The sequence below is a fragment of the Adelges cooleyi genome, unplaced genomic scaffold, assembly GCF_023614345.1.
Source record: "Adelges cooleyi isolate 19-005CV unplaced genomic scaffold, UGA_ACOO_1.1 ACOO_flye_CR_arks_rails_tigmint_CR_PRNA_167, whole genome shotgun sequence".
Lineage (NCBI taxonomy): Eukaryota > Metazoa > Arthropoda > Insecta > Hemiptera > Adelgidae > Adelges > Adelges cooleyi.
The window spans coordinates 1,489,888-1,510,821 of record NW_026095824.1 but is presented as its reverse complement, the minus strand read 5'-3'; the positions used below and the strand labels follow the sequence as shown (position 1 = coordinate 1,510,821).

The window sequence follows — 20,934 nt, the reverse complement described above, 5'->3', positions numbered from 1 at the left end:
CGGTAATAAAAAAAACAAATAACCGGCAGTAATGTCCAATCTCCTGCGGTATTTGAGCGTGAAGGAATGAAGAAAAACATCATATGATATAAAAATATGTGGCAACTGCCAAATAAATACCAATTCACAGAAATCATACTACAAACACATTTGCTACCACAAGTAATATAAAATGCCGAAACCGAAACTTTTCCTTTCGCAAAACTAAATTAATCTTTATCGTTTTTAATTTGTTGTCCAAATAATGGTAGCCATTAAGATGTAATTCAGTCGTTCGGTATTAATGTCTATTGACCAAACATGGTTGAAATATATAGGTTATTGCACATCGTCTCGAATTTTTAACTTCAGAAATAAAATGACAGCTAAACGGGATTATCAATTTTACTATATACTTTACTATTGTTATATTTATATTACTGTGACTCATGTGTATATACTTGATTTTGATTGGCTGCACGTTATGCTGACATATTCGTTTTTATCATCGAATATTTGATGAAGAAGGGATGCATGTGCAATAAACATGTATATTCCAATCATGAAACCAACCTAGTTTTCTTAAATACAATGATTCCATGTAAAATGGATAATTGCTAAAGAGAGACCAATAGGGATCTACTACCAATACTTTTCCACACTGTATATCAATTAGTGTAATCGTTAAAAAATCCAAATTTATGTCCGAGCATACGATATATTTCAAGACAAAACGTAACAGTTGATATTTTTAATTATTTTATACAAGTTTCAATCATATCTTATGGTAGTCTCTATTCACTTGTTCGTTTTTCTTCAGCTAAATTTAACTTTAGTTTGAGTAAACAGACGAATTTTAGTCTTCTCCGCGGTTATGTTCAAACTGCATTTTGACCTTTTAGTTTAAAATATATATTCAGTAGAGTTCTCATAAGAAAAAATCGATGCGTTTGTATGGAATATTCATATGACATTAAATGTCTTTAAAGTTATTATTTACCCGCACTGTCCTGTGGATACCCGTGTTTTCAATAACAGTCAACACTAATTTATTCTGTTATCTAAGCGCTACCACCCGTCCATGGCGCTGATTTATTCCCTTGACCTACACGGAAATAATAAAATATCTTATTTCGCTAAAAGCTCTTGCACGAGCTCCTCCGCCCCACCCGCGCATATTTTCATCATCTCCGTTCAGCAAAACCGTTGTATTTGTTCGCCGTCAGTCAATAAAAAAAAAAAAAAAAACAATTTGTATTTGCATTATTCTCAACACACACACGCGCCCACAGAAAAAGTATATATTATTACTCTAGTTTTTTTCCTGCAAAATATATCGAGTACCTACGAAACTTTTCCTGCAATACACAATCGGTCGCATGACGTGAGATATTAATTTCCTATTATATATTTTTCACAAAAAAAAAAAAAAAAATACCTAACTCGGAGGAAAATTGGTAGAAAAATGTCATTCAAACAGAACAAACAACGCGTGTTCAATTTATTGGAATGTTTTCTTTTTTATGTTCAGTGTTTTTTTTTTGTTTTGATCAATTTAAACGTATAATTTATTTTTGCGTTAACCGGAACTGCGGGTTTCGTTCCTGGAAGCTGGTCATGAAGTCGGCCAGCACCTTCACTTCTTCCACCGTAATCGCGTTGTACATGGCCGCTCGAATGCCGCCTACCAGCCTACAAAAGATTTAAGTCAATTTAGTCAACACCACAAAGTTAACCAAAAGCCACCGCGCTTCCGGATTTACCTGTGTCCTTTGAGTTGCAGGAATCCCAAGTCCTGGGATTCCTTTAGGAACTGCTTGTCGGCTTCGGGTCCGGCGGACAATCGGAACGGCACCGTTATGCGGCTTCTGAACCCATCGTCAACAGGGCAAGAATAGAAGCCGTCCGAGTCCGCAATGGTGTTGTACAACAGTTGGCTTTTTGCCTTGGACTGCTGTTCCATGCCGGCTACGCCTCCTTGTTTCTTGACCCATTGCAACACCAGCGAGAACACGTAAACGCTGTAAGATGTCATAGATATGCGTTTTATGTACATGTATACAACACTCACTCCTCCGTCTCGGCTATGGAACAGCCGGATTCGAAGTCAGAAATACATAGTAGATATTTTGTTTCAAGTTTCCGTTTTTCACGAGGGCACTTTTTTCCATAATTACACTATCAATGGGCATACATTTTTCGCCGTCTCACATTTTTGTACCTTTTGGCAAATGCCCTTTAAAGTTTTTATGTTCAATTTAAAAAAAAAAAAAACTATTTTTTTTCATTTTTGTCCAGCGTGTGCTATTTTTCACATAGGACAAATGGTGTTTTACATGGTCTAACTCGTTTCTACCAAAATATGTAGGTATATTGATCGTTTCAGACCCAAGGTACTAATATAACAATATATTATAATGGACTTATTCACTGTCAAATACTATCAGTTGTACTCACATAAACGTCGGCGGCGTATTGACCAGAGAATTGTCGTTAGCGAACAACGTGTAGTCCATCACAGTTGGGCAAATGGGACTGGGATTACCAATAAGGTCTTCACGCACTATTAGCACAGTAATTCCGGCGGGTCCGAGGTTCTTTTGCGCACACGCCAACACCACGCCAAACTGAAAAAATAAGGTAAATAAATGGGAATTTAACATTAAAATCTTCCCCGAATCGTAGCCAAGAACAATTTGATAGGTAGCATAATTGACACAGGTACGAAAGTATATTTTTGAAATTCTACAGTAACGATATTCGAAAATTCATAATGTATTTAATACGTTTCTACACTATTGAAATAGTATCCACATTTTTCTTTTGCTCGTTAATTTTTTATCTGGGAATGCTAGTTTATAGGTATTAGGTAGGTTATCCAAGATTATAAGATAATGATAAATAAACGATAATGATAGCGAATACGTGATATAATGATAACGAATGATAATGATAATGGTAAATAGACGGTTATTGTCAAAAGGGAAAGATGCAAAAAAATAAGGACTAGAATATATTTTAAAATTAGAAACAACAATAATGTTAGGATTGTGATAAGGATAAAGACGTGAATTCCAATGATCAAATACTATTATAAGTTTACGAGACAACACGATACTTGTCGAATGACTTATAAATGAAAAAACTTTAAAACCTATGCCCAACGAAAATGTCGTTCACGTAAAAAAATCGGAAACTGGTATGGGAAAGTATGTTTATACTGTTAATATTGTTTTTTCCCTTAAATCATTTTTCCTTAAGCGCCATTTTATTATTCTGATCGAATCGCTTTGTATGCTGGAGACGTCCTAAGTACGCGCAGTCCATTATAATCGACAATAGGCCGATGGTCTACTTAATCCGTCATTTCTAGCAATCAGTATTTACCTTGCTGACGTCAAAGTTCCTTGTTAACATGTTTGATGACATGTCGCACACCAACGGCACGCCATTTGTTTCAGGAATGAAAGGGAACTCGACACCTACAAAAATGACAGTTAATAAATACATAAATTCCACTCAAAATCGTAAAGCGTATTTTTACATGTTTTGAAAATAAATTCCCTAGATTTTATAAGTGGACTGTGAACGAATTCATAGCTAGAACTGTTACGAACATAAGTTGTACTCAGGACCATAGCTCGTCCACAAAATTTTCATTCAGTAACAACTACCATCATTATAGATGACATTAAAAATAAGTATTATTAATCCCTTAACACAATACTTCCAAGATTCCACGAATAGGATGATATGTTCGGTTACCACAAAAATTCTAACATGTTCAACCTCAATTAGATCCACCGAGTACTGATAAGTCTTAGGAGTTAGGACTTAACGGCCAACATGTATGTTACTTATAGATATCTGGTGATTAAATTCTGAACAATGCTTAAAGAAATTAAATGTGTCTGTTGCAAAAAAAAAGCTCTTAAAATTAAATTAAATACAGGCAAAAATACTGCACTCATAGTTTAGCAATAAGAACCTAATTATCTTTAATTCCACTAATAACTAAATATATTTAAAAACCAAAGTAAATAATGATAACGTTAGATAAAAAAATATAATAATACATTAAAATAACCATACTCAATTAAAAAAAAGTTATTATCAATACTGAGATCGTATTTATCTCGAAAAGATGAGAAAATTTTAAGTATACCCAAACGATAACGTTGAAGTGAACTTATTATAGTGGCACCACCAATAGAATAAATTAATAATAATTATAACTAAATACTAATATTTATCGTGAATAACCTCTTAACATATTGGATTCCAATAAAAAAATGTAGCGTGACATTAATTTTTTATTTTTTATAATATGTATATATCAACATTATACCATAATTTATACTGATACTTAATATTAAATACTCCATATCGTACAGATATTAGTGTAGACATTATGTATTACTACATTCAAGATAATATTAAAATTTAAAAATACGTAGTATTACATAATTAAATACTGAATCAAATCCTAATAAACATTTATTGAAATATATTCTAATTTGTTTTAGTAATAAATTACACATAAACATGCATATCTGGAAATGAACTACTTAACTTTTTAATTATATATATATATATATATATATATATATAATAAGCATAAACTAATTGTTAGCTGATTAAAAAGATGCGCGGTCATAAAATAGACAATTCCGTACCTAGAATTAAAGCAAAATTGTGTTATAATAATGATTGTCTGGTTTTAATCAATTTACAATCTAATCTAACGAGCTAAAAAAATATACAAATGTGTATCTAAACTGTGTGTATCAGTATGCATATACCATGCCATTATAATATTAGTTATAGAAATATTATAAGAAATAGCGACCTTTTATTGCATTTTATTTATCAAAATGATCCTAGCAATTTTATCAAATATACTAACCGTTTACTGTTTCATTGTCACAATAATAAACGTACGCTGCATCCGGGTCTAACTTCCACGTCGACTGATCTGGAATTCGTTCGAATTTTTCTGGTTTCGGATACACATAATTTATTTTTAAGTATTTTGATGCTTCTTTGGCGGCTTTTGTTGACCAAACGCCTATTAAACACCAGAAAACAATGTTACAACCAACAAAAACTACCACCACCAAACCAACGCAACAACGTTACCTGTCAATATATAGTCTGCTTTTTCACCTCTGTGCAACAAATTCAATGCAACCGATGCAAAAGCAGCAGTACCGCCTCCTTGCATTAATAATACCTTGTAATTATTCGGAACATCGCTGTAAGTTGAAACGATTAATCTCAAATTTAGTAAAAAAAAAAAGCATATTTCTCCTAACCTAATACAGCGTAAAAACTTAATAACCTCATAGCCGACAAACAGGAAAAATTATGTACACCTACTGACATAATTTAGATAAAAATACAGCTTTTATTGAAGTTTAAATACCTACTTACCTCAAACGTCACAATATTATTATAACCGTTGTTCAATATTAAAACATATAAATGTAAATATTTACTGCATATTTTGACTACCTTCTTCCTTGCCTTCACTTTAAGTTCACTCTAGCTCTTTTATACTTAAATATTCCTCTACATCGCTAATGGCTTGTTTTCATATGCATTAAGCTTCATTATTTCTGTATCACGTATACATTATACCTATTATGCTACTGTCTACTTAGTATATATATATATATATTGGATTATCTTTAGTTTAGGATATGCAAATATTACAGTCACATACTAGACATATAATATATTCTAATATCTTAAAGATACCGAGATGATACATATAATTATAAACTAACCCAGACAGTAAATATAATAAAACAATTTAATATGTTTTACAAGTTCCGTGTTCTAATCATCTCTTTATATTACTTGACTATTACAGTGCAATTTTTCTTACACCATAACCGACGCCCTGTTACATCATTCACCGTCCAGACAAATTTTAAAATAAACACAGACTAGACTTTAGTGTATCTACCAACTACCAAAAGTAAACAGAATTATTTTCTTGCAAATTTTCTATAATTTATACACTGCTAAGTATTTGAATAATAATATTATGGCAATATACTTACAACTATTAAAATTTTTATTTTTTTTTTTACATTTTAGTTTAGTTTTAATGTATATTTGTTTTATTGTTTACAATCACTCCGCTTAACCCTTAAGTACTGCCTATATACATTTGTTTTTTTAGTCTACGACCTGTTAGGTGGGTTTGGACAACTCTTGCTCTACTAGAGACAAGAGTTGCCATCTTGGAGAAGTGGTTATGGTGCGGTGGTTTTTCGTTGCCTTCCGCACCAGACATATATATTTTAAAACCAAAAAAATATCATTAACCCTATTTTCTTATTTACTTTTTGATTGTACAGTTTATTTTTTGTTTTTAATTTAACCGTTCAATCAATTAGTTAATTATTCTATTACAATTATATAATACAGGCACCTTTCGTCTACAAATATGTCAGTACAAAATAATTTTACTAGCATTTATAGGTATAGAGAAAAATGTATACTTACAGGAGTTCTTTGACTGATTCAATAGCTCGATCGTTGATTGCCGCGTAGTCGGCCGACCGGTGACTCAGTTCCATCACGCTGATACCACAACCACAGTCCAAAATTTCGTCTCTGGCTTGTTCCAAAACCTGTGCAATTGAATAGAAAAATTTTAAAAATACATACAATACTGTTATTAATAAATACCGCTCGTGTAAAATAAATACAATCTACAGGTAGGTATTCCATGATTTTTTTGTTTTCAATATGTCGCGTTTACCTGTCTGGGTATTTTTGCCGGCCCGGCGCCGAAATTGATCACTTGCTTGGATGATTGAGCCATTTTTTTTATTTTTATTTGCAGTTGTCGTTCTGCCGGTAGGTAGGTATCTTCTGGATCGCTATGCTGAAAATATAAACAGAGTGAACGATTTCAGTAGGGCATAACGTGTGCGCTGTGTCGAGTGCGTACGCCAACTAAATGAAACCGGTCGCAGGGAACACGAGGTACACTTACAACGATGTATGATAAATATTACTCCATTAATCACAGCGTTTAAACTACATTAACATTGAAATCGCATTCGTATCCTACTGGCCGCGTTCGTTCAACATTTAATATGCGCATACAGGATGATATAATTGTTTAATATCGGTTTGGTTAACGGACACAACACAACATATAGCAAAAACTGCGTTTTTTCAACGAATACGACTTAACGGGCTATCAGCATACAAGTCAACGTCACATTTTTGGCTAATACTACTTTCGACGTAAGAGGTTTGTAGTTTTCACTTATACCATCAAAACAGTTCACGAGCACAGATTTACTATTAAACATGAGAGTGTATTGTTGTTTTTTTTTAACGTTTTACAAGATTATTTTTGTAAGCAGGAACTGTAATAACGCGCCTAGCTTTCTTGAGAGGATCTTGCCCGTCATCGTTCAGCCACCGATATGTTATAAAATGACTTGTACAATTGGTTAGTTGGCGAATCAGTGTCTCGTCGTCCACACGGTTGTTATAGTTAGGAAAGTTGTGACAAACACGGTTACTCGCTTCTAGAAGGAAAAGTTTAAAAGAAAGTAAAAAACAAGATGGCAGCTGGTGCACGTGTTTGATTGTAAGAATATCAAAAGAAAATTGTTTAGTCAAAATAATTTAAAATATCCAAACAAAATATCACTCTGTACAATCGTATAAACTCTTATAATCGGTAACAATTATGATACAATTAAAAATTATTACTAGTGTAAATGTTGACCCGTCAGGCGTTTAATTAACAGATAGTCTGTCAGGCAGTGTAACGTTGTGATAATTTAGAAAGATCAAATATTTTGCAGTCCATCATAATATTTTATATGTTGTCTTAACTACAATAGTGTACGCCCAAAATTAAACCACGCCACTGCTATGAAACAGCATAGGTGCGCGATTGGGTAGTATGTCAACAGACAATCCTAGATCTCTTATCTCAATATTAGCTACTGACTGGTAAGAAACAAATATATATATGTACATTAAAATACATTTCTAAAAAAGGACACGTCGGGACAAGAAACCTGAGTCGTACATATAAGAAAGAAGACTGTTTATACATTGTCAAATGTTGGAATATTTCAGAGAATAGTAACGCATTATCTGAAACTATAATGATTCAATTTAAAATGAATAGGGTTATTCTACATATTGTGCACTTTTTCGAGCGAAATGTTCGCCTAAACTCACTAAAGTGTACGTGACTATTACATAGCCAAAATATACTTTGGATTTGTATTCAACGTAACATGACCGTGCAGCTAAACTTTATTTCTGATTTGGCTGTTTTTTTTTTTTTGCAGTGACTAACTGTATACACTGCATACCTATTGCAAAACTCTCGCCAGAGCACAAAAATAATTTCAAACATACAATGCTCTAAAAGCCTTTTGGAATGTAATTACCCGAAATGGCATTGTTTGAAGTCTCGACTTATGTGCGATAATAATTTTCTTCAACACTACTTTTATGTTATTTACTATTAGTAACTTTCATGTTATCTGTAACTATTTCAAGTAGTCTCTTAACTCTTTAAAACTCCAAATTAGATGATCCTATCTTATTACAGTAGAAAACCTCTAATTGAAACATTACACTCATTAATTATAACAATTTAGTGCGATTATATACTTACTTTCCACGTCGTAGTGGTCGTTAATTACTTATTCCGTAATTTTGTATGAATCACTAAATAAATTATATTTACCCCTTGAAGTACTGGGTTCCGCAACCATAACAACAACAATTATGTGATTTCGCTAATGATATCACTTAACGCGGCATTAACGAAAAATCCTAAGGTCGCTTTCAGTAATTAAAAGGCCACGAACCTTGGTGACAGTCCATAACGGTTGTAGAACAGAAATATCGAAAAGTACAAAAATATAAGACATATTTTCCATTATTCATGTACTTCCAAAATACAATATTTTCATAGATATTTTAATTAATTTAGTTTATTGTTTGTTAAAAACGGTTAGGTAGTTATTTTATGTACATACAAACGTGTAATTAGACGTTACACGATTAAATTGAAATTGTTGTGTAAGTAAACTGACCTATTTAAACTACAAGCAATATAGAGTATTTATAACGCTACATTAGGTAAACTATTGCCATTTTCCCCTCATATTAGAAAAGGTTGCCATCCCAAAATTATCTCTGAATTCTAAATTACTCGCCGACTTTACTATGTGGCAACGCAAAAGTGACAAATGGCAAATGATACTTTAGTTTTGCGTTCACTGTTTGACTTGCTCTGCCTAATGACAATTTTATCATGTAATCAATTTGACATAGGTACTCTGTTGTATAAACATTAAACACTGTGCATATTGACTAAGCACTCCGGAAGACAGTTTGTTTGAGTTTTGGATAGCGTCACGTTTATCTTTGGGTATAAGCCAAATGTGTTGCAGAGTAAAAGGGTGCCCTGAGTATAATTAAAGTGTGAAAACGACGAAAGAGCACGTCGTCGAATTCGGCGATTTATAACAATTTATTCGATGCCTCGATTGTTGGAATGCAAATCTACCCGAAAACTTGCCAACTCATTCAAATGCCCTACATTTTTAAAACGTCATAGGAACTTTTTCTAAAACAAAACAAGAAATACAAATCGATTTTTTTTGTTCATCCACCATTACCCCTCACACAATACATAAAGTTGTCAGGGTAGGAAAAACGAAAATCGATAAAATATACGAACGGATAAAATCCTTTAATAATCGTAACAGTTAATAAACGCGGATACGCTATTTGATTTAATATTTATGTCCTATCCGAGCATGTTTCCCACAAGTAGGTTTTATGGATAGAACTTATAAGGGATGCGTAATTCGCCGAATCAGCGCCTTAACTTTATATACACTCATTAGATGTATATTAAGTTTAAGCGCTTCGGGGATGGATTTCTTTCATTGAAAAGTTTTACTTAAACTTTTTTTATATCGGTGCCGTTATTGATTCACGTTTAATTAAGGAACAAACACAAATCAATAAACCGTATGAAAAACATATATATATATTGAAACGTTTTTCTTTTTAAGAGGAAAATATTTATTTTTGTTATAAACAATGTATATTTTGGCTTGGTAACGTTTGCTATCCCTGTATTAAATTTATGACTTGTTATGGGTACAATTACAAAGTATTTATATTTATATTGCAAATACTATCCCCGCGTTTATTTCAAATAAACATAATAATAATAGATGAATCGTAAAAGTTTTTAAAAAAGAACCTTTGTAAGCAGCCCGACATACATATTGTAAATAAATAAATAATAATTTTGAATTATTGAAAATACTACTTTTAAAAATCAATAGTCAGAAAGGCTTACTTGGATAACCCTCCGTCACCGCACTGAAAGGGTAAACAATTAAAAACAGCTTGACTATATAAGTCGATGTGGCCTACACACTTCTACAAAGAAGACTTACGACTGTAGGTTTGGTTTAAAAGAACAATCTTTAAATTATTTTTTTTAAAACTAATATTATTTTAATTCTTCATACATTCAAAATTTTAAATAGACCAAGACTTAGGATTTAAATAGTCACAACTTTCAAAGTACAACGTTATAGTACGATATAATATAAGAATATACTGTTATCGGAATTTAAACTGTACTATGGGACTTATCACATTTTATTCCAATGTGGTTTAACATTTAGTAAGGAAACAATGTACACCTAATACGAATAAAAAGAATCAATCTCTAACATTCGACGTTAATCTATAGACGATGAAAATATATCGAACGTCAAATAAAACACTATACTATTAATATTATCTACAAAATTGTGGTTTCTATATTTTTATGGTAAATTACTTTTACTGAATACACAAAAAAAAGTCATACCACAAATTATACGCGTGCCACGTGGTGTGCATTTAATCGGTTCCATTACAGTAATTATGATTATGATTTTGCATCATTATACTTTTTTACCATTAAGTTATACAATAGCTATGTAAAATGCTATATATATATATATATATATACGTACAACAGTCAGTTCCGCCCGTTAAAATATATTATGTACGTTGTGGCCAGTAGGTTAATGAATAATCAATATAAAAGATAAAACAATGCGTAACATTGCATATTGTAATACGTGACATATGAATAGTATAACAAAAAAAAAGTATTCCCGGGTGGGGCTACCGAGTTTAAAAGTAGATTCCATTTAATCCTGTAGCCTGACATTAGTGCTATAAAACAGTTTTAAATTGTGTACTTTATTACACTTATACTACAAATTCTCGATAATTCCAAAATAAAAACTTCGTTTTTAAAATATTTTAAGCATTTGTTTTATGATTTTACATAGATACAAATATATATATATATAAATATATATATATATTAATTACAATTTAAAGGGTCGTACAAGAAAGTGATATTATTTTATGCGAATGTGAGTAGGTCTCACTTGGACAAATGAGATCACATGTGTGCTAAATTTTACGGAGTAATGACTACACAGATAGAGCTCCATTGGAAATAGAATTGCATTGGTCAAGTTTAATAGAAGCTTATTGAAATGAATGGTCATTGAACTGTATTGGCGACTAACAATGGCGAAGTTTCATCCTAGTGACATTAAACGAATTTATTTCTGGGATTACCAAGTATTACAACGAGCGCTATACGAAAAAAAATACAGAAACTTGAATAAGCGCCGAAGATACTTCAAGTGTGTGCAGACATTTGAGTGTTGTCAATAGGCATAACTCTACGGAGGTGAAAATTGAATTACCCTTAGCTCCATTCTGAAAAAAATGGTACCGTGACTAGTTGTGAAAGGTAAGGGATAAAATAGTAGTTTTCGAGTTCAAGAAGATTAATAATATCATGGTGTTTACGATGATCACAATGTTATAACACTTGACGTGAATATCGTCACATTAGATAAAGCGAGTCTAATTGTGCATAATAATATAATCACTGACCTAAAAATAAAGGCAAATTTACAAAAAACTTGATATCAATTTGACTAGCACAATTAACATCAACAAAAATAAATTCTATCTACATCAAACTGCAAGTGGTTATAATTGTTTATTATTGTCTAAAATAATCCACAATTAATGATGACGGAATCGATGGTAGACGAGGGTTGAACGCTATTTTAAACCATCAGTATTGAATTCAGCAAATCGTTTAAGTTGTTTTTAAACTTCATACAACACACAACTCCTAAACATGTTATTGATTTGACGATGATGATTAAATAAATTGATCAGCTAAATTAACTTACCGCTGGTATACAGTAATTAAAAATTACAATTCCTATTCAAACTGTATTACATAATTGTTATGAACTATAAAGCACATTTTTAATCATTCTAATTGGCCAAATTTGAAGCAAAAAAAAAAAGATAAGTTTTAATAAGGATTGCTGGTTTTGTAGCCTTGTAACTAATATATATTTTATCTGCTACATACGTTTACATTTTTAAACTTTCATAGACATAAAAGTAATAAAAAATACCAGCTAACGCATTTTGTGTTTTTAAAAACAACTGCAAATTTGTAAAATTCTAGGTCATTTAATCGGGCTTCAAGTACTTAATAAATAGATAGTTGACCTTAATCGAAAATTCAAAATTTAGATACTGTTTTTATTCTAAATTTGTATAGATATTCTTTTACGCTAAAACTGCACAGTTCCTTAGTAAAAAATATTTCTTATTTAGAAAGGAGACACGCTTTTGTACAATAAAGGCTAAACAACTGCGTCGTTACATTTGAAAACAAACATTAACTATCAATATCATGTACCTATTTCTTTTAGTTATGTTAATAGAAGGCTTCACGAATTTAAATATTATTAAAAAAACCTAACCTAACGTTCTCTTCAGACATTTTAGGTTTACAACAACTATTTCTGCAAAATTAAACTCTTGGAAAAACAAGAAAAGGCAATTCTACTCTCTTGGACCTTACTCTGAAATAATTAATATGAATTGTTATTTATTCTAAACAATCGGAAGGAAAACTTGAGCTAGTGTTGTGAACGTTGGTGAATCTCAAAGTTAATCGGAACAAAGTACCAAGAATAAATTACTGAAACTAAATTATTTTCACAAAAACTTTTTTGTGAAAATAACTCAAGACTATTTTTGTGTCGGTAATGACTAAAGTGTCAAAGTTAAAGCTTGAAATATATGTAAATTCTCGAAAAATTGGAAATAGAGTAAACTTATTTAACTTTAGACAACTTATTATGATTTCCGAACGATATAAATGCTCATCAAATAAATTATTTCAACAATTCACAAATGTTTTCGTGTTGTGTACACAAACATTTTAATAATAATAATACGTCCTTGGTGCAGTCTATCTGCAGCTAAACTGGAAGAAAAGTGTATGCTTTATCCAAAAATTCTTAGAATAAAATATTTAAGTAGGTACCTAATGATATTACACAATATCAAGGCACTCAACAAAAAACTGCACTAAAGGTACGTTTCTTTCAATGAACACGTGACCTGTCTATCGATTGACAAGGCACATATAAAAAACAGACCTTGGTACATTGTCTTTTTGAATTCTATACTACATACAATTGTATAAATGTTTATTTGAACGATTAAAACAAATCACATGCAACCCTCTTCGATCGAACCTAGCCAACAAAATATCTATAATCGTTTTCGTTCTATGCTGTCCATCCAAATTTTACGGATATTTGGTGCTACTTAAAGCGTCTTAACTAATATAAGAGTTAATATTCCGTGTATTTTGATCCGTACCAATTACTAAACGTGGCGTTTAAATTAAAAATAAACAAACAACTACGTTATTCCCCAAAATATACTTATTGTAGATTTTAAAATGTTTTTTTTAGTGCCCGGTTGCATTATAATCGTTGTATAGGTTTAATTAATGGATCGTTAAATTTTAATAGCCGTTTTTTTAAACATCGGATAATGACCCATGATTGGTTTATTAAATTTGAATGGACCGTTTATCTTTTTTCCATGCTACCAGGCGTTCGTTTATGCATTTAGTGAATGAGATTGTTTTTCAAAAATATTTCCAAAACACGTGTGCGCGCCTAATCGCCGACCAAATGGTATAGTAATAATATATTACACGAGCGACACAGAGTGTAAGTGTTTATAACATTTAGTACGCAGTTTAAAAGATATCATACAGTTAAAATCTAAAGCTATGTGTATGTGACCTAATTGGTGTTATGTTATTTTGTCATAATATACTAATTAAACGATTATAACAACAGTTCTAAAAGACTATACCTTGTGAAGAGCGTTACCTTGTGCGTAGTCGTTATCAGACAATATCCGCGTGTTATCAGCGAACAAACGGGGTCGTGTGTATGAATGTGTTGCCGATAATTATTTCGTATAGTAGCCGATTCGATTCTTAATTGTAATCCGACCGGTAAAACAAGCCGGTAATTGACGTACGAACTGTGATCGTTATTGACGGTTCACCTTGGTAATATAAATATATATTTCCTTCAGCCGTCATCGGGTTATCTCCGCGATCGTCTTTAATATTTTCTTCAACACCCCACTTCGTATACTAACGTACCTACGCGAAAAAAAAAAAAAAAGTCGAAAAATATAATAATATCGTTACCACATTCACTCAGTCAGCCAAAACTCTGGCACACTCCTCCGGTTCGATACGGTACGGTCGATTGTGTTTCTGGTGAAAAAAAAAAAGCCGAAAACGTTTAAAACAAAAAATACCTACATTTCCCCGCAAACCTCGTTCGAAAACAAACAAACGTGAGTATAAATATCCGTGTATATTATATTTCTTTCGAAAAAAGGGTGTACATTAGACATGCACTTTTGACTAAACCGACGTGTGTGTGTGTGTGTTTCTGTGAAAACGTGACATTGCGCTAACCTTGAAACCGCATAGTGCACCTTACACCTTTTTTTTTTTTGTAAAAAGAGTTTTGGTTCTTTTTGTTTTTCGATAATCTATGGGCATATATTAAACGGTCATTATCTTATCTAGTCTACAAAACTTGCTTAAACGCCCACTTTCATTAGGTGCCTCGACTCTATGTCGGTTGCTGGATTCATTATGTTTTTGGGACATTACAGTTTTTCTTTTTTGTAACATTTTTGTGTCTGTTTTACAAAATGTTCCGCTTACTGTCTACTACGGTTCGGCTGGCTGTTGCAAATGGTTATAAGCAAAAACCAATATCGGCAGCTGTGTTGTCGTCGGCATTTTCTAAAAGATTTGGTTGTAAACCCAAGTTTCCTGGCAAGGTTTCACTGCCTGAGGTTTTTAAAACTTTACAACTTTCATATTTCTATATATTTTGTACACGAAAGCAGTGCTTTAATAGTTTTTGTTTAAAAATTTCGCCTTTTTTTCAGTTCAAGGGTGAACCGAGGTATACGATTGACCTTCGTATCACGATACTTGTTATTGAAAGTCGTATGAATTATTTTGCTCGTGTTTTAAGAAAATAGGATTTCTTTTTGCATAATAAAGTATTATTATACAATAAGCTATAATGTGTAATCTCAAAAGCAATTTAATGAAAACAAAAATATAATAATAAGCTTATTAATCTATCAAACAACTCTATTTAAAAATAAATAACTATTTATCGCTTAGACTATTTGTCTAATTCTTCATAACTTTTTATCTAGTTGATTAAAATTTTAATACTGTTGGTTTTATTTAAAAACATGATTGGCTTCACCTATTCATCAGACCTTAAATTAAACTTTTTTTATAGTTAATTTATTTTGTTTAGCTTTTCAAAATTATTTATCCATTAATTATTATAGATGTGCATGCATTTTATTTTTATTGTATTTTAATATAATGAATTTAATTATAACTTATTATTGCAACGGCTAATAATTATTCTTCTGTTATCTTTAAAAAAACCAAAAATGTTAATTGGACAGGATGTCAATCTAAATTTTAAAATATTTGCTAATTATCAATCAAATTATAATATATATAATTGTAAGCAATACTGGTTAACTTGGAATAGAAAAAAATTCTTTAAATTAGTACATTGAACCATGCTTTAAATTTTGGCATGCTCTCAATAGTTTTCCTTGCATTACCTGCTTGATCTATTAAAAATAAAAAAGAGTTGCTTGCCAATACTGGAATACTTAGGCTTGAATTTTTTGCAACACAAGTTGATTATTTTAATATGTTTTTTCGTCCTATTGGATTTAAAGTTACTAAATCTAAAGAAAGTTTAATAAAGTTATGCAATTCTTTAAGTATAAAAAACACAATCCATACTAATCATAAGAAGTCTACTTGGTTATCTCTCATAAATCAACCGCAGAAAGTCAGAATAAACATTTATTTTTTCTAAATTAAGCATAGTATATTTAATTAAAAATAAAATAAGGTTAAATTGCTATTCAAATTCAATGTTTCAGATGTCTAAAGCAGTATATCAACATGACAATACTTCCACTCACTTAGATTATATGTCCTCGCTCGATATCGATGTCGAAGCTCAGTTCGTTCGTCTCTCTGGTATCATTTGCACTATCGGTGAGTTTCTTTATTTTATAATTTCTATTTATTTATTTACTTACTAATTTAATGGCTGTAATCTCTTAGGGCCAGCGTCTGTCGCCGTGGAGACACTTGAAGAAATGATCGACTCCGGCATGAATGTTGGTCGATTAAATTTCTCTCATGGATCTCATGAATACCACGCTAATACTATTAAGAACTTGAGACAAGCCGCTGAAAACTACGGTAAAAAGATTGGCATTTACTGTCCATTGGCTGTTGCTTTGGATACTAAAGGGCCTGAAATCAGAACTGGATTGTTGGAAGGCGTAAGTAGTAAAAAAGTGCTTTGGTTAACATTCCACTGAACTCATTTTTTTTGTACGAAATTTAGGGTGGATCTGCTGAGATCGAACTAAAGAAAGGTGACACTATTCGTCTGACAACCGACAAAGACTTTGAATCTCGCGGAACCGCTACTGAAGTGTATGTAGATTACCCTAATATCACAAAAGTAGTAAAACCAGGCAACCGAGTGTTTGTTGATGATGGTCTTATTTCTTTGATTGTGAAACAAATTGGTAAGTTCATTAATTGGTGTTAAACTTTAAAATATGCTATTTGTTAATATTGTGATTATAAAATATTTCTTATGCAAATACTATACACTCAAAAAAAAAAAATTACCGAGACATTAATTTTTTGTCATTTTGCTTTCTTTACATTTTAAGCATGTAGGTTTTAAGTCAGGGTCAGATAAATTAGACAGATTTGGGAATAATTTGATGTTTTAAAAAAAAAAATGTTTAACCTATCACTGGTTACGTGAGGTATGAATGTACCCCAGTCAAATTTAGTCATACTGTGATTCAGACTAGAAATGTATGCCGGTCACGCTTAATTTAATTAAGTTTTTTTTTAAAAAATTATTGCATTTTGCAAAATGTGCAAAGAGACATTTTGTATAAAGTAGTATTGAAATATCATTTTTTATGTTTTTATGGGATGGATGCTCTCTGCATAACACCATTTATTTATAGTACTAAAAGTCGAGATAGACAGTTTAGTTTAACATTAAGAGTATTAGAAATGCAATTTCTAGTTCAAATTAAAAAAAATGTTTGTACGTATTTCAAATAAAAAATGAAACTTTATCGTTAAGCTGAAAAGGTAAAGGCTGAATGGTTTTTTAATTACGGTTTCTTTTTTAAATTTTATTGTATTTAATTAAGTTTGCTTATTAGCTACCAATAATTATTATTATTACTAATCAAATATTTTATATGAAATTGTACACTAAATTTTAATGAGCTGGTCTAATGCAGCCAAAAATTATTAAAATAAAGTAAAGTGTTGACATTATTTTTATTTATATTATATAATATAATTATACATAGATGCACTTTTAAATAGAAGTATCAAGTAACACTTACAATATTATTCATAAAGTAATAATGGATTGAAATGTTTTAAGGAAGCAACTATGTTGTTTGTACAATTGAGAATGGTGGATCATTGGGAAGTCGCAAAGGTGTTAACTTACCCGGTGTTCCTGTTGATCTTCCGGCTGTATCCGAAAAAGATAAAAGCGATTTGCAGTTTGGAGTTGAACAAGGCGTGGACATGATTTTTGCATCATTCATCCGTGAAGCATCTGCTATTAAGGAAATCAGAGAAATTTTAGGTAAATATTCATGAAATAAATACAGCTCTGCACTGACAATGTGTGTTTTCTTTTTAGGTGAAAAAGGAAAAAATATCCTTATCATATCGAAAATCGAAAACCACCAAGGCATGAAGAACTTGCAAGAAATCATTGAGGCGTCTGATGGTATCATGGTCGCTAGAGGTGATTTGGGTATTGAAATCCCACCAGAAAAAGTCTTCCTTGCACAAAAAGCTATGATCGCCCGTTGCAACAAAGTATATGTTTTTGCTACTTTTTACTAAAATGACAGTATTATAAAATAATAATCATCTTTTCAAAGGCCGGTAAACCAGCAATTTGCGCTACTCAAATGTTGGAATCTATGATCAAGAAACCCCGTGCAACCAGGGCTGAATCATCTGACGTCGCCAATGCTATTTTGGATGGAGCCGATTGTGTCATGTTATCTGGCGAAACCGCTAAAGGTGAATATCCTTTAGAATGCGTTCGAACAATGGCCACTATCTGCAAGGAAGCTGAGACTGCGGTTTGGCAAAAACAATTGTACTCCGATTTATCATCTGCTGTAAGTATTATTTTATTAGCCTTAAACAAAGTTTGGTATTATTTAATACAGTTTTATTAATTATTTTAGGACATTCTATTCTTTAATTTTGTATAAATATATTTGTTTCATAGGTTGTTTTACCGTTGGGCGCTTCTCACACTACTGCTATCGCCGCCGTGGATGCCGCTAACAAATGTAAGGCCGCTGCAATTATCGTTCTTACAACGTCGGGCAACTCTGCTCACCTTCTTTCCAAGTACCGTCCTCGTAGTCCTATCGTAGCTGTGACCAGGAACGCTCAAGTTGCTCGTCAATGTCACATCTACCGTGGTATTCTGCCTTTGTACTACAATGGTAAGCATTTTTAACTAAACGTCAAAACTCAAAACGGAAGTCAATATTTGCTTAATGTTTTACCACAGAACAACCGTCATCAGACTGGTTGAAGGACATTGACAACCGTGTCGTTCATGCGATCAAGTTCGGTAAGGCTCGTGGTTTCATTCAATCCGGAGATCCAGTTGTTATCGTCACTGGATGGAAGAAGGGATCCGGATACACCAACACTTTACGCATTGTGTATGTACCCGATCAAGAAGAATTTTGCCTCATAAAATTATAAATTAACGAATGTAATTGGGCACTAGGTATTAAACATATTGTGGTTTTTTTTTACTTAGCATTTGTGGTATAAAACCCTCCTAAGATAGATTAATAAATTAATGTATTCAATTAAATCGCTAACAGTTCTGTCATGTCGTCTACGTGAACAATTTCGATAATCGCATATTTATTGTTAAACAGAGAAAATAAAGTTAACAATTTCTAGTTTTTATTGCGGTTGAACGTGCAAAGAAAGTGCGCTGTAAAAGATAATTATTTACAAATTTTAAACAATGAGTATACTTTGTATATTTATATTTTTTCAGCAATCTAACTGCTAAATTTCTTTTCATAACTTTTCACCATTTAAACTATTTACTAACATTTCTTTAATTAATGGACACAATTATATTAGCCCAGATTGTTTTTATTTAAAAATCTTACTAGTCATTTGTTCACAATGTCGTCTACACAACATTATTTCGGTTAATGTATCATTTTAATACCTATACTATGGTTAAACATTACAAAATAGCGTTAATTTTAATTTTTAATTGGCAAACTATAATTCTTTAGTGTTAACACAGCTTTTAATTAATATTCAAGTGCTTGCTTAATCTAACTGTCATTTGGTGACTACAATTCAATATATTTTAACACATTAAAATTATTTGCTTTCACGACTTGTTACTAGTCAAATATCTAATACAAAAAAGTATTAGTTGTCAATCTCTACCAACTAACTAGATCTTCTACATCTTCATTAATGTTTAGAATTTTTAATTTATTTTATGATCTCTTGGTTAAGCTAAATTTGTATTTTTTATTATTGTTTACTGTCTTAATTGTACAAGTTTTACTAACATTATGGGAAAAAAAAGTAACATATTCATTTGTGATTAATTTTCATAATTCTCATTATGAATTGAGTCAAATATTATAGTCTTAGATATTGTTAAGAGCTTGTATGAAAATGTATGCATTTTTAAACACTGCTGTATTTACAATTGTTAAATACGTTTAATGCTATAAAACTACTAACAAGCATACCTAATGTGAAAAATTAATAAAGGTGGTGTTAGTAGTCATTTTAGTAGCGACAAGTACTTATTGTTTTTTGTTTTTCAGTAACGTGGAATGAGTTGTCCAAAATTGAGTGCTATACCGCAATAAAAAATAAATAAATGTTAAAATAAAACACTAATCGGTGTTCTGTTTAGAAGATCCCAAATTTAAATCCATTTCTTATTGTGCATTATAACACTTATCCTAACATAATGGTAATGTCAAGATTATACTGTATACAGTGTTATACATTTTATTTATTATTTTTGTTTTTTTAATAAAAAAAATTAGGAATGTAATAATTATTTTGTTTAATGTTTTATAAAATCCTAATTGTACATTATTTATTGTACGAACAACACGGCTAAAATCCACTAATTTCTTCCTCTTCTTTTTTTTATTATTCCATTTTACATTCTCATTCGCCTGTGTGAGGTGTGTCGTACTAAACCATGGTAAGTAAAGAATAAGTATATTTAATTTAGAGTCAAGACTATGGATCCGAAATGTTCTTTAAAAGCTGTTTTATTATAGCTA

The 20,934-nt window shown here is 31.4% G+C and overlaps 2 protein-coding genes across 7 annotated transcripts; one reads left to right on the top strand and one right to left on the bottom strand.

The window, feature by feature from the left end:
* Positions 1-1,460: 1,460 nt before the first annotated feature.
* On the bottom strand, positions 1,461-14,573 carry LOC126832929 (probable phosphoserine aminotransferase). Of its 2 annotated transcripts, none has more exons than XM_050563981.1 (9): positions 14,287-14,573; positions 6,755-6,880; positions 6,496-6,623; positions 5,119-5,234; positions 4,886-5,047; positions 3,367-3,461; positions 2,437-2,606; positions 1,743-2,000; positions 1,461-1,671 (listed from the first exon to the last, which is right to left on the bottom strand). In XM_050563981.1, the coding sequence occupies exons 2-9, from the start codon at positions 6,815-6,817 to the stop codon at positions 1,548-1,550; spliced, it is 1,116 nt and encodes a 371-aa protein (XP_050419938.1). In that variant the 5' UTR covers positions 6,818-6,880; positions 14,287-14,573; the 3' UTR covers positions 1,461-1,547. The 2 variants fall into 2 exon arrangements, with proteins under 2 accessions (XP_050419938.1, XP_050419936.1); XM_050563979.1 differs by having other exon boundaries at positions 14,304-14,572.
* On the top strand, positions 14,419-20,699 carry LOC126832925 (pyruvate kinase-like). 5 transcript variants are annotated; one of them, XM_050563970.1, is made up of 10 exons: positions 15,103-15,297; positions 16,432-16,549; positions 16,619-16,842; positions 16,908-17,094; positions 17,988-18,197; positions 18,255-18,436; positions 18,502-18,747; positions 18,861-19,083; positions 19,152-19,376; positions 20,461-20,699. In XM_050563970.1, exons 1-9 carry the CDS (start codon positions 15,151-15,153, stop codon positions 19,349-19,351), a joined length of 1,737 nt encoding a protein of 578 aa, XP_050419927.1. In that variant the 5' UTR covers positions 15,103-15,150; the 3' UTR covers positions 19,352-19,376; positions 20,461-20,699. The 5 variants fall into 5 exon arrangements, with proteins under 5 accessions (XP_050419930.1, XP_050419927.1, XP_050419926.1 ...); XM_050563972.1 differs by having other exon boundaries at positions 15,107-15,297; positions 19,152-19,308; XM_050563973.1 differs by lacking the exons at positions 15,103-15,297; positions 20,461-20,699 and adding an exon at positions 14,419-14,784 and having other exon boundaries at positions 19,152-19,466.
* The last annotated feature ends 235 nt before the right edge of the window (positions 20,700-20,934 follow it).

Bases quoted from the DNA above. Each gene is read 5' to 3' on its own strand.
- LOC126832929 (XM_050563981.1), bottom strand. From the start codon at position 6,817: ATGGCTCAATCATCCAAGCAAGTGATCAATTTCGGCGCCGGGCCGGCA. The intron at 5,235-6,495 runs GTAAGTATACAT...TTCAACTTACAG, and splicing joins GAATCAGTCAAAGAACTCCT to CGATGTTCCGAATAATTACA. The intron at 2,001-2,436 runs GTGAGTACAACT...GACATCTTACAG, and splicing joins AATACGCCGCCGACGTTTAT to CGTTTACGTGTTCTCGCTGG.
- LOC126832925 (XM_050563970.1), top strand. From the start codon at position 15,151: ATGTTCCGCTTACTGTCTACTACGGTTCGGCTGGCTGTTGCAAATGGT. The intron at 16,550-16,618 runs GTGAGTTTCTTT...GTAATCTCTTAG, and splicing joins TGGTATCATTTGCACTATCG to GGCCAGCGTCTGTCGCCGTG. The intron at 17,095-17,987 runs GTAAGTTCATTA...AAATGTTTTAAG, and splicing joins TTTGATTGTGAAACAAATTG to GAAGCAACTATGTTGTTTGT.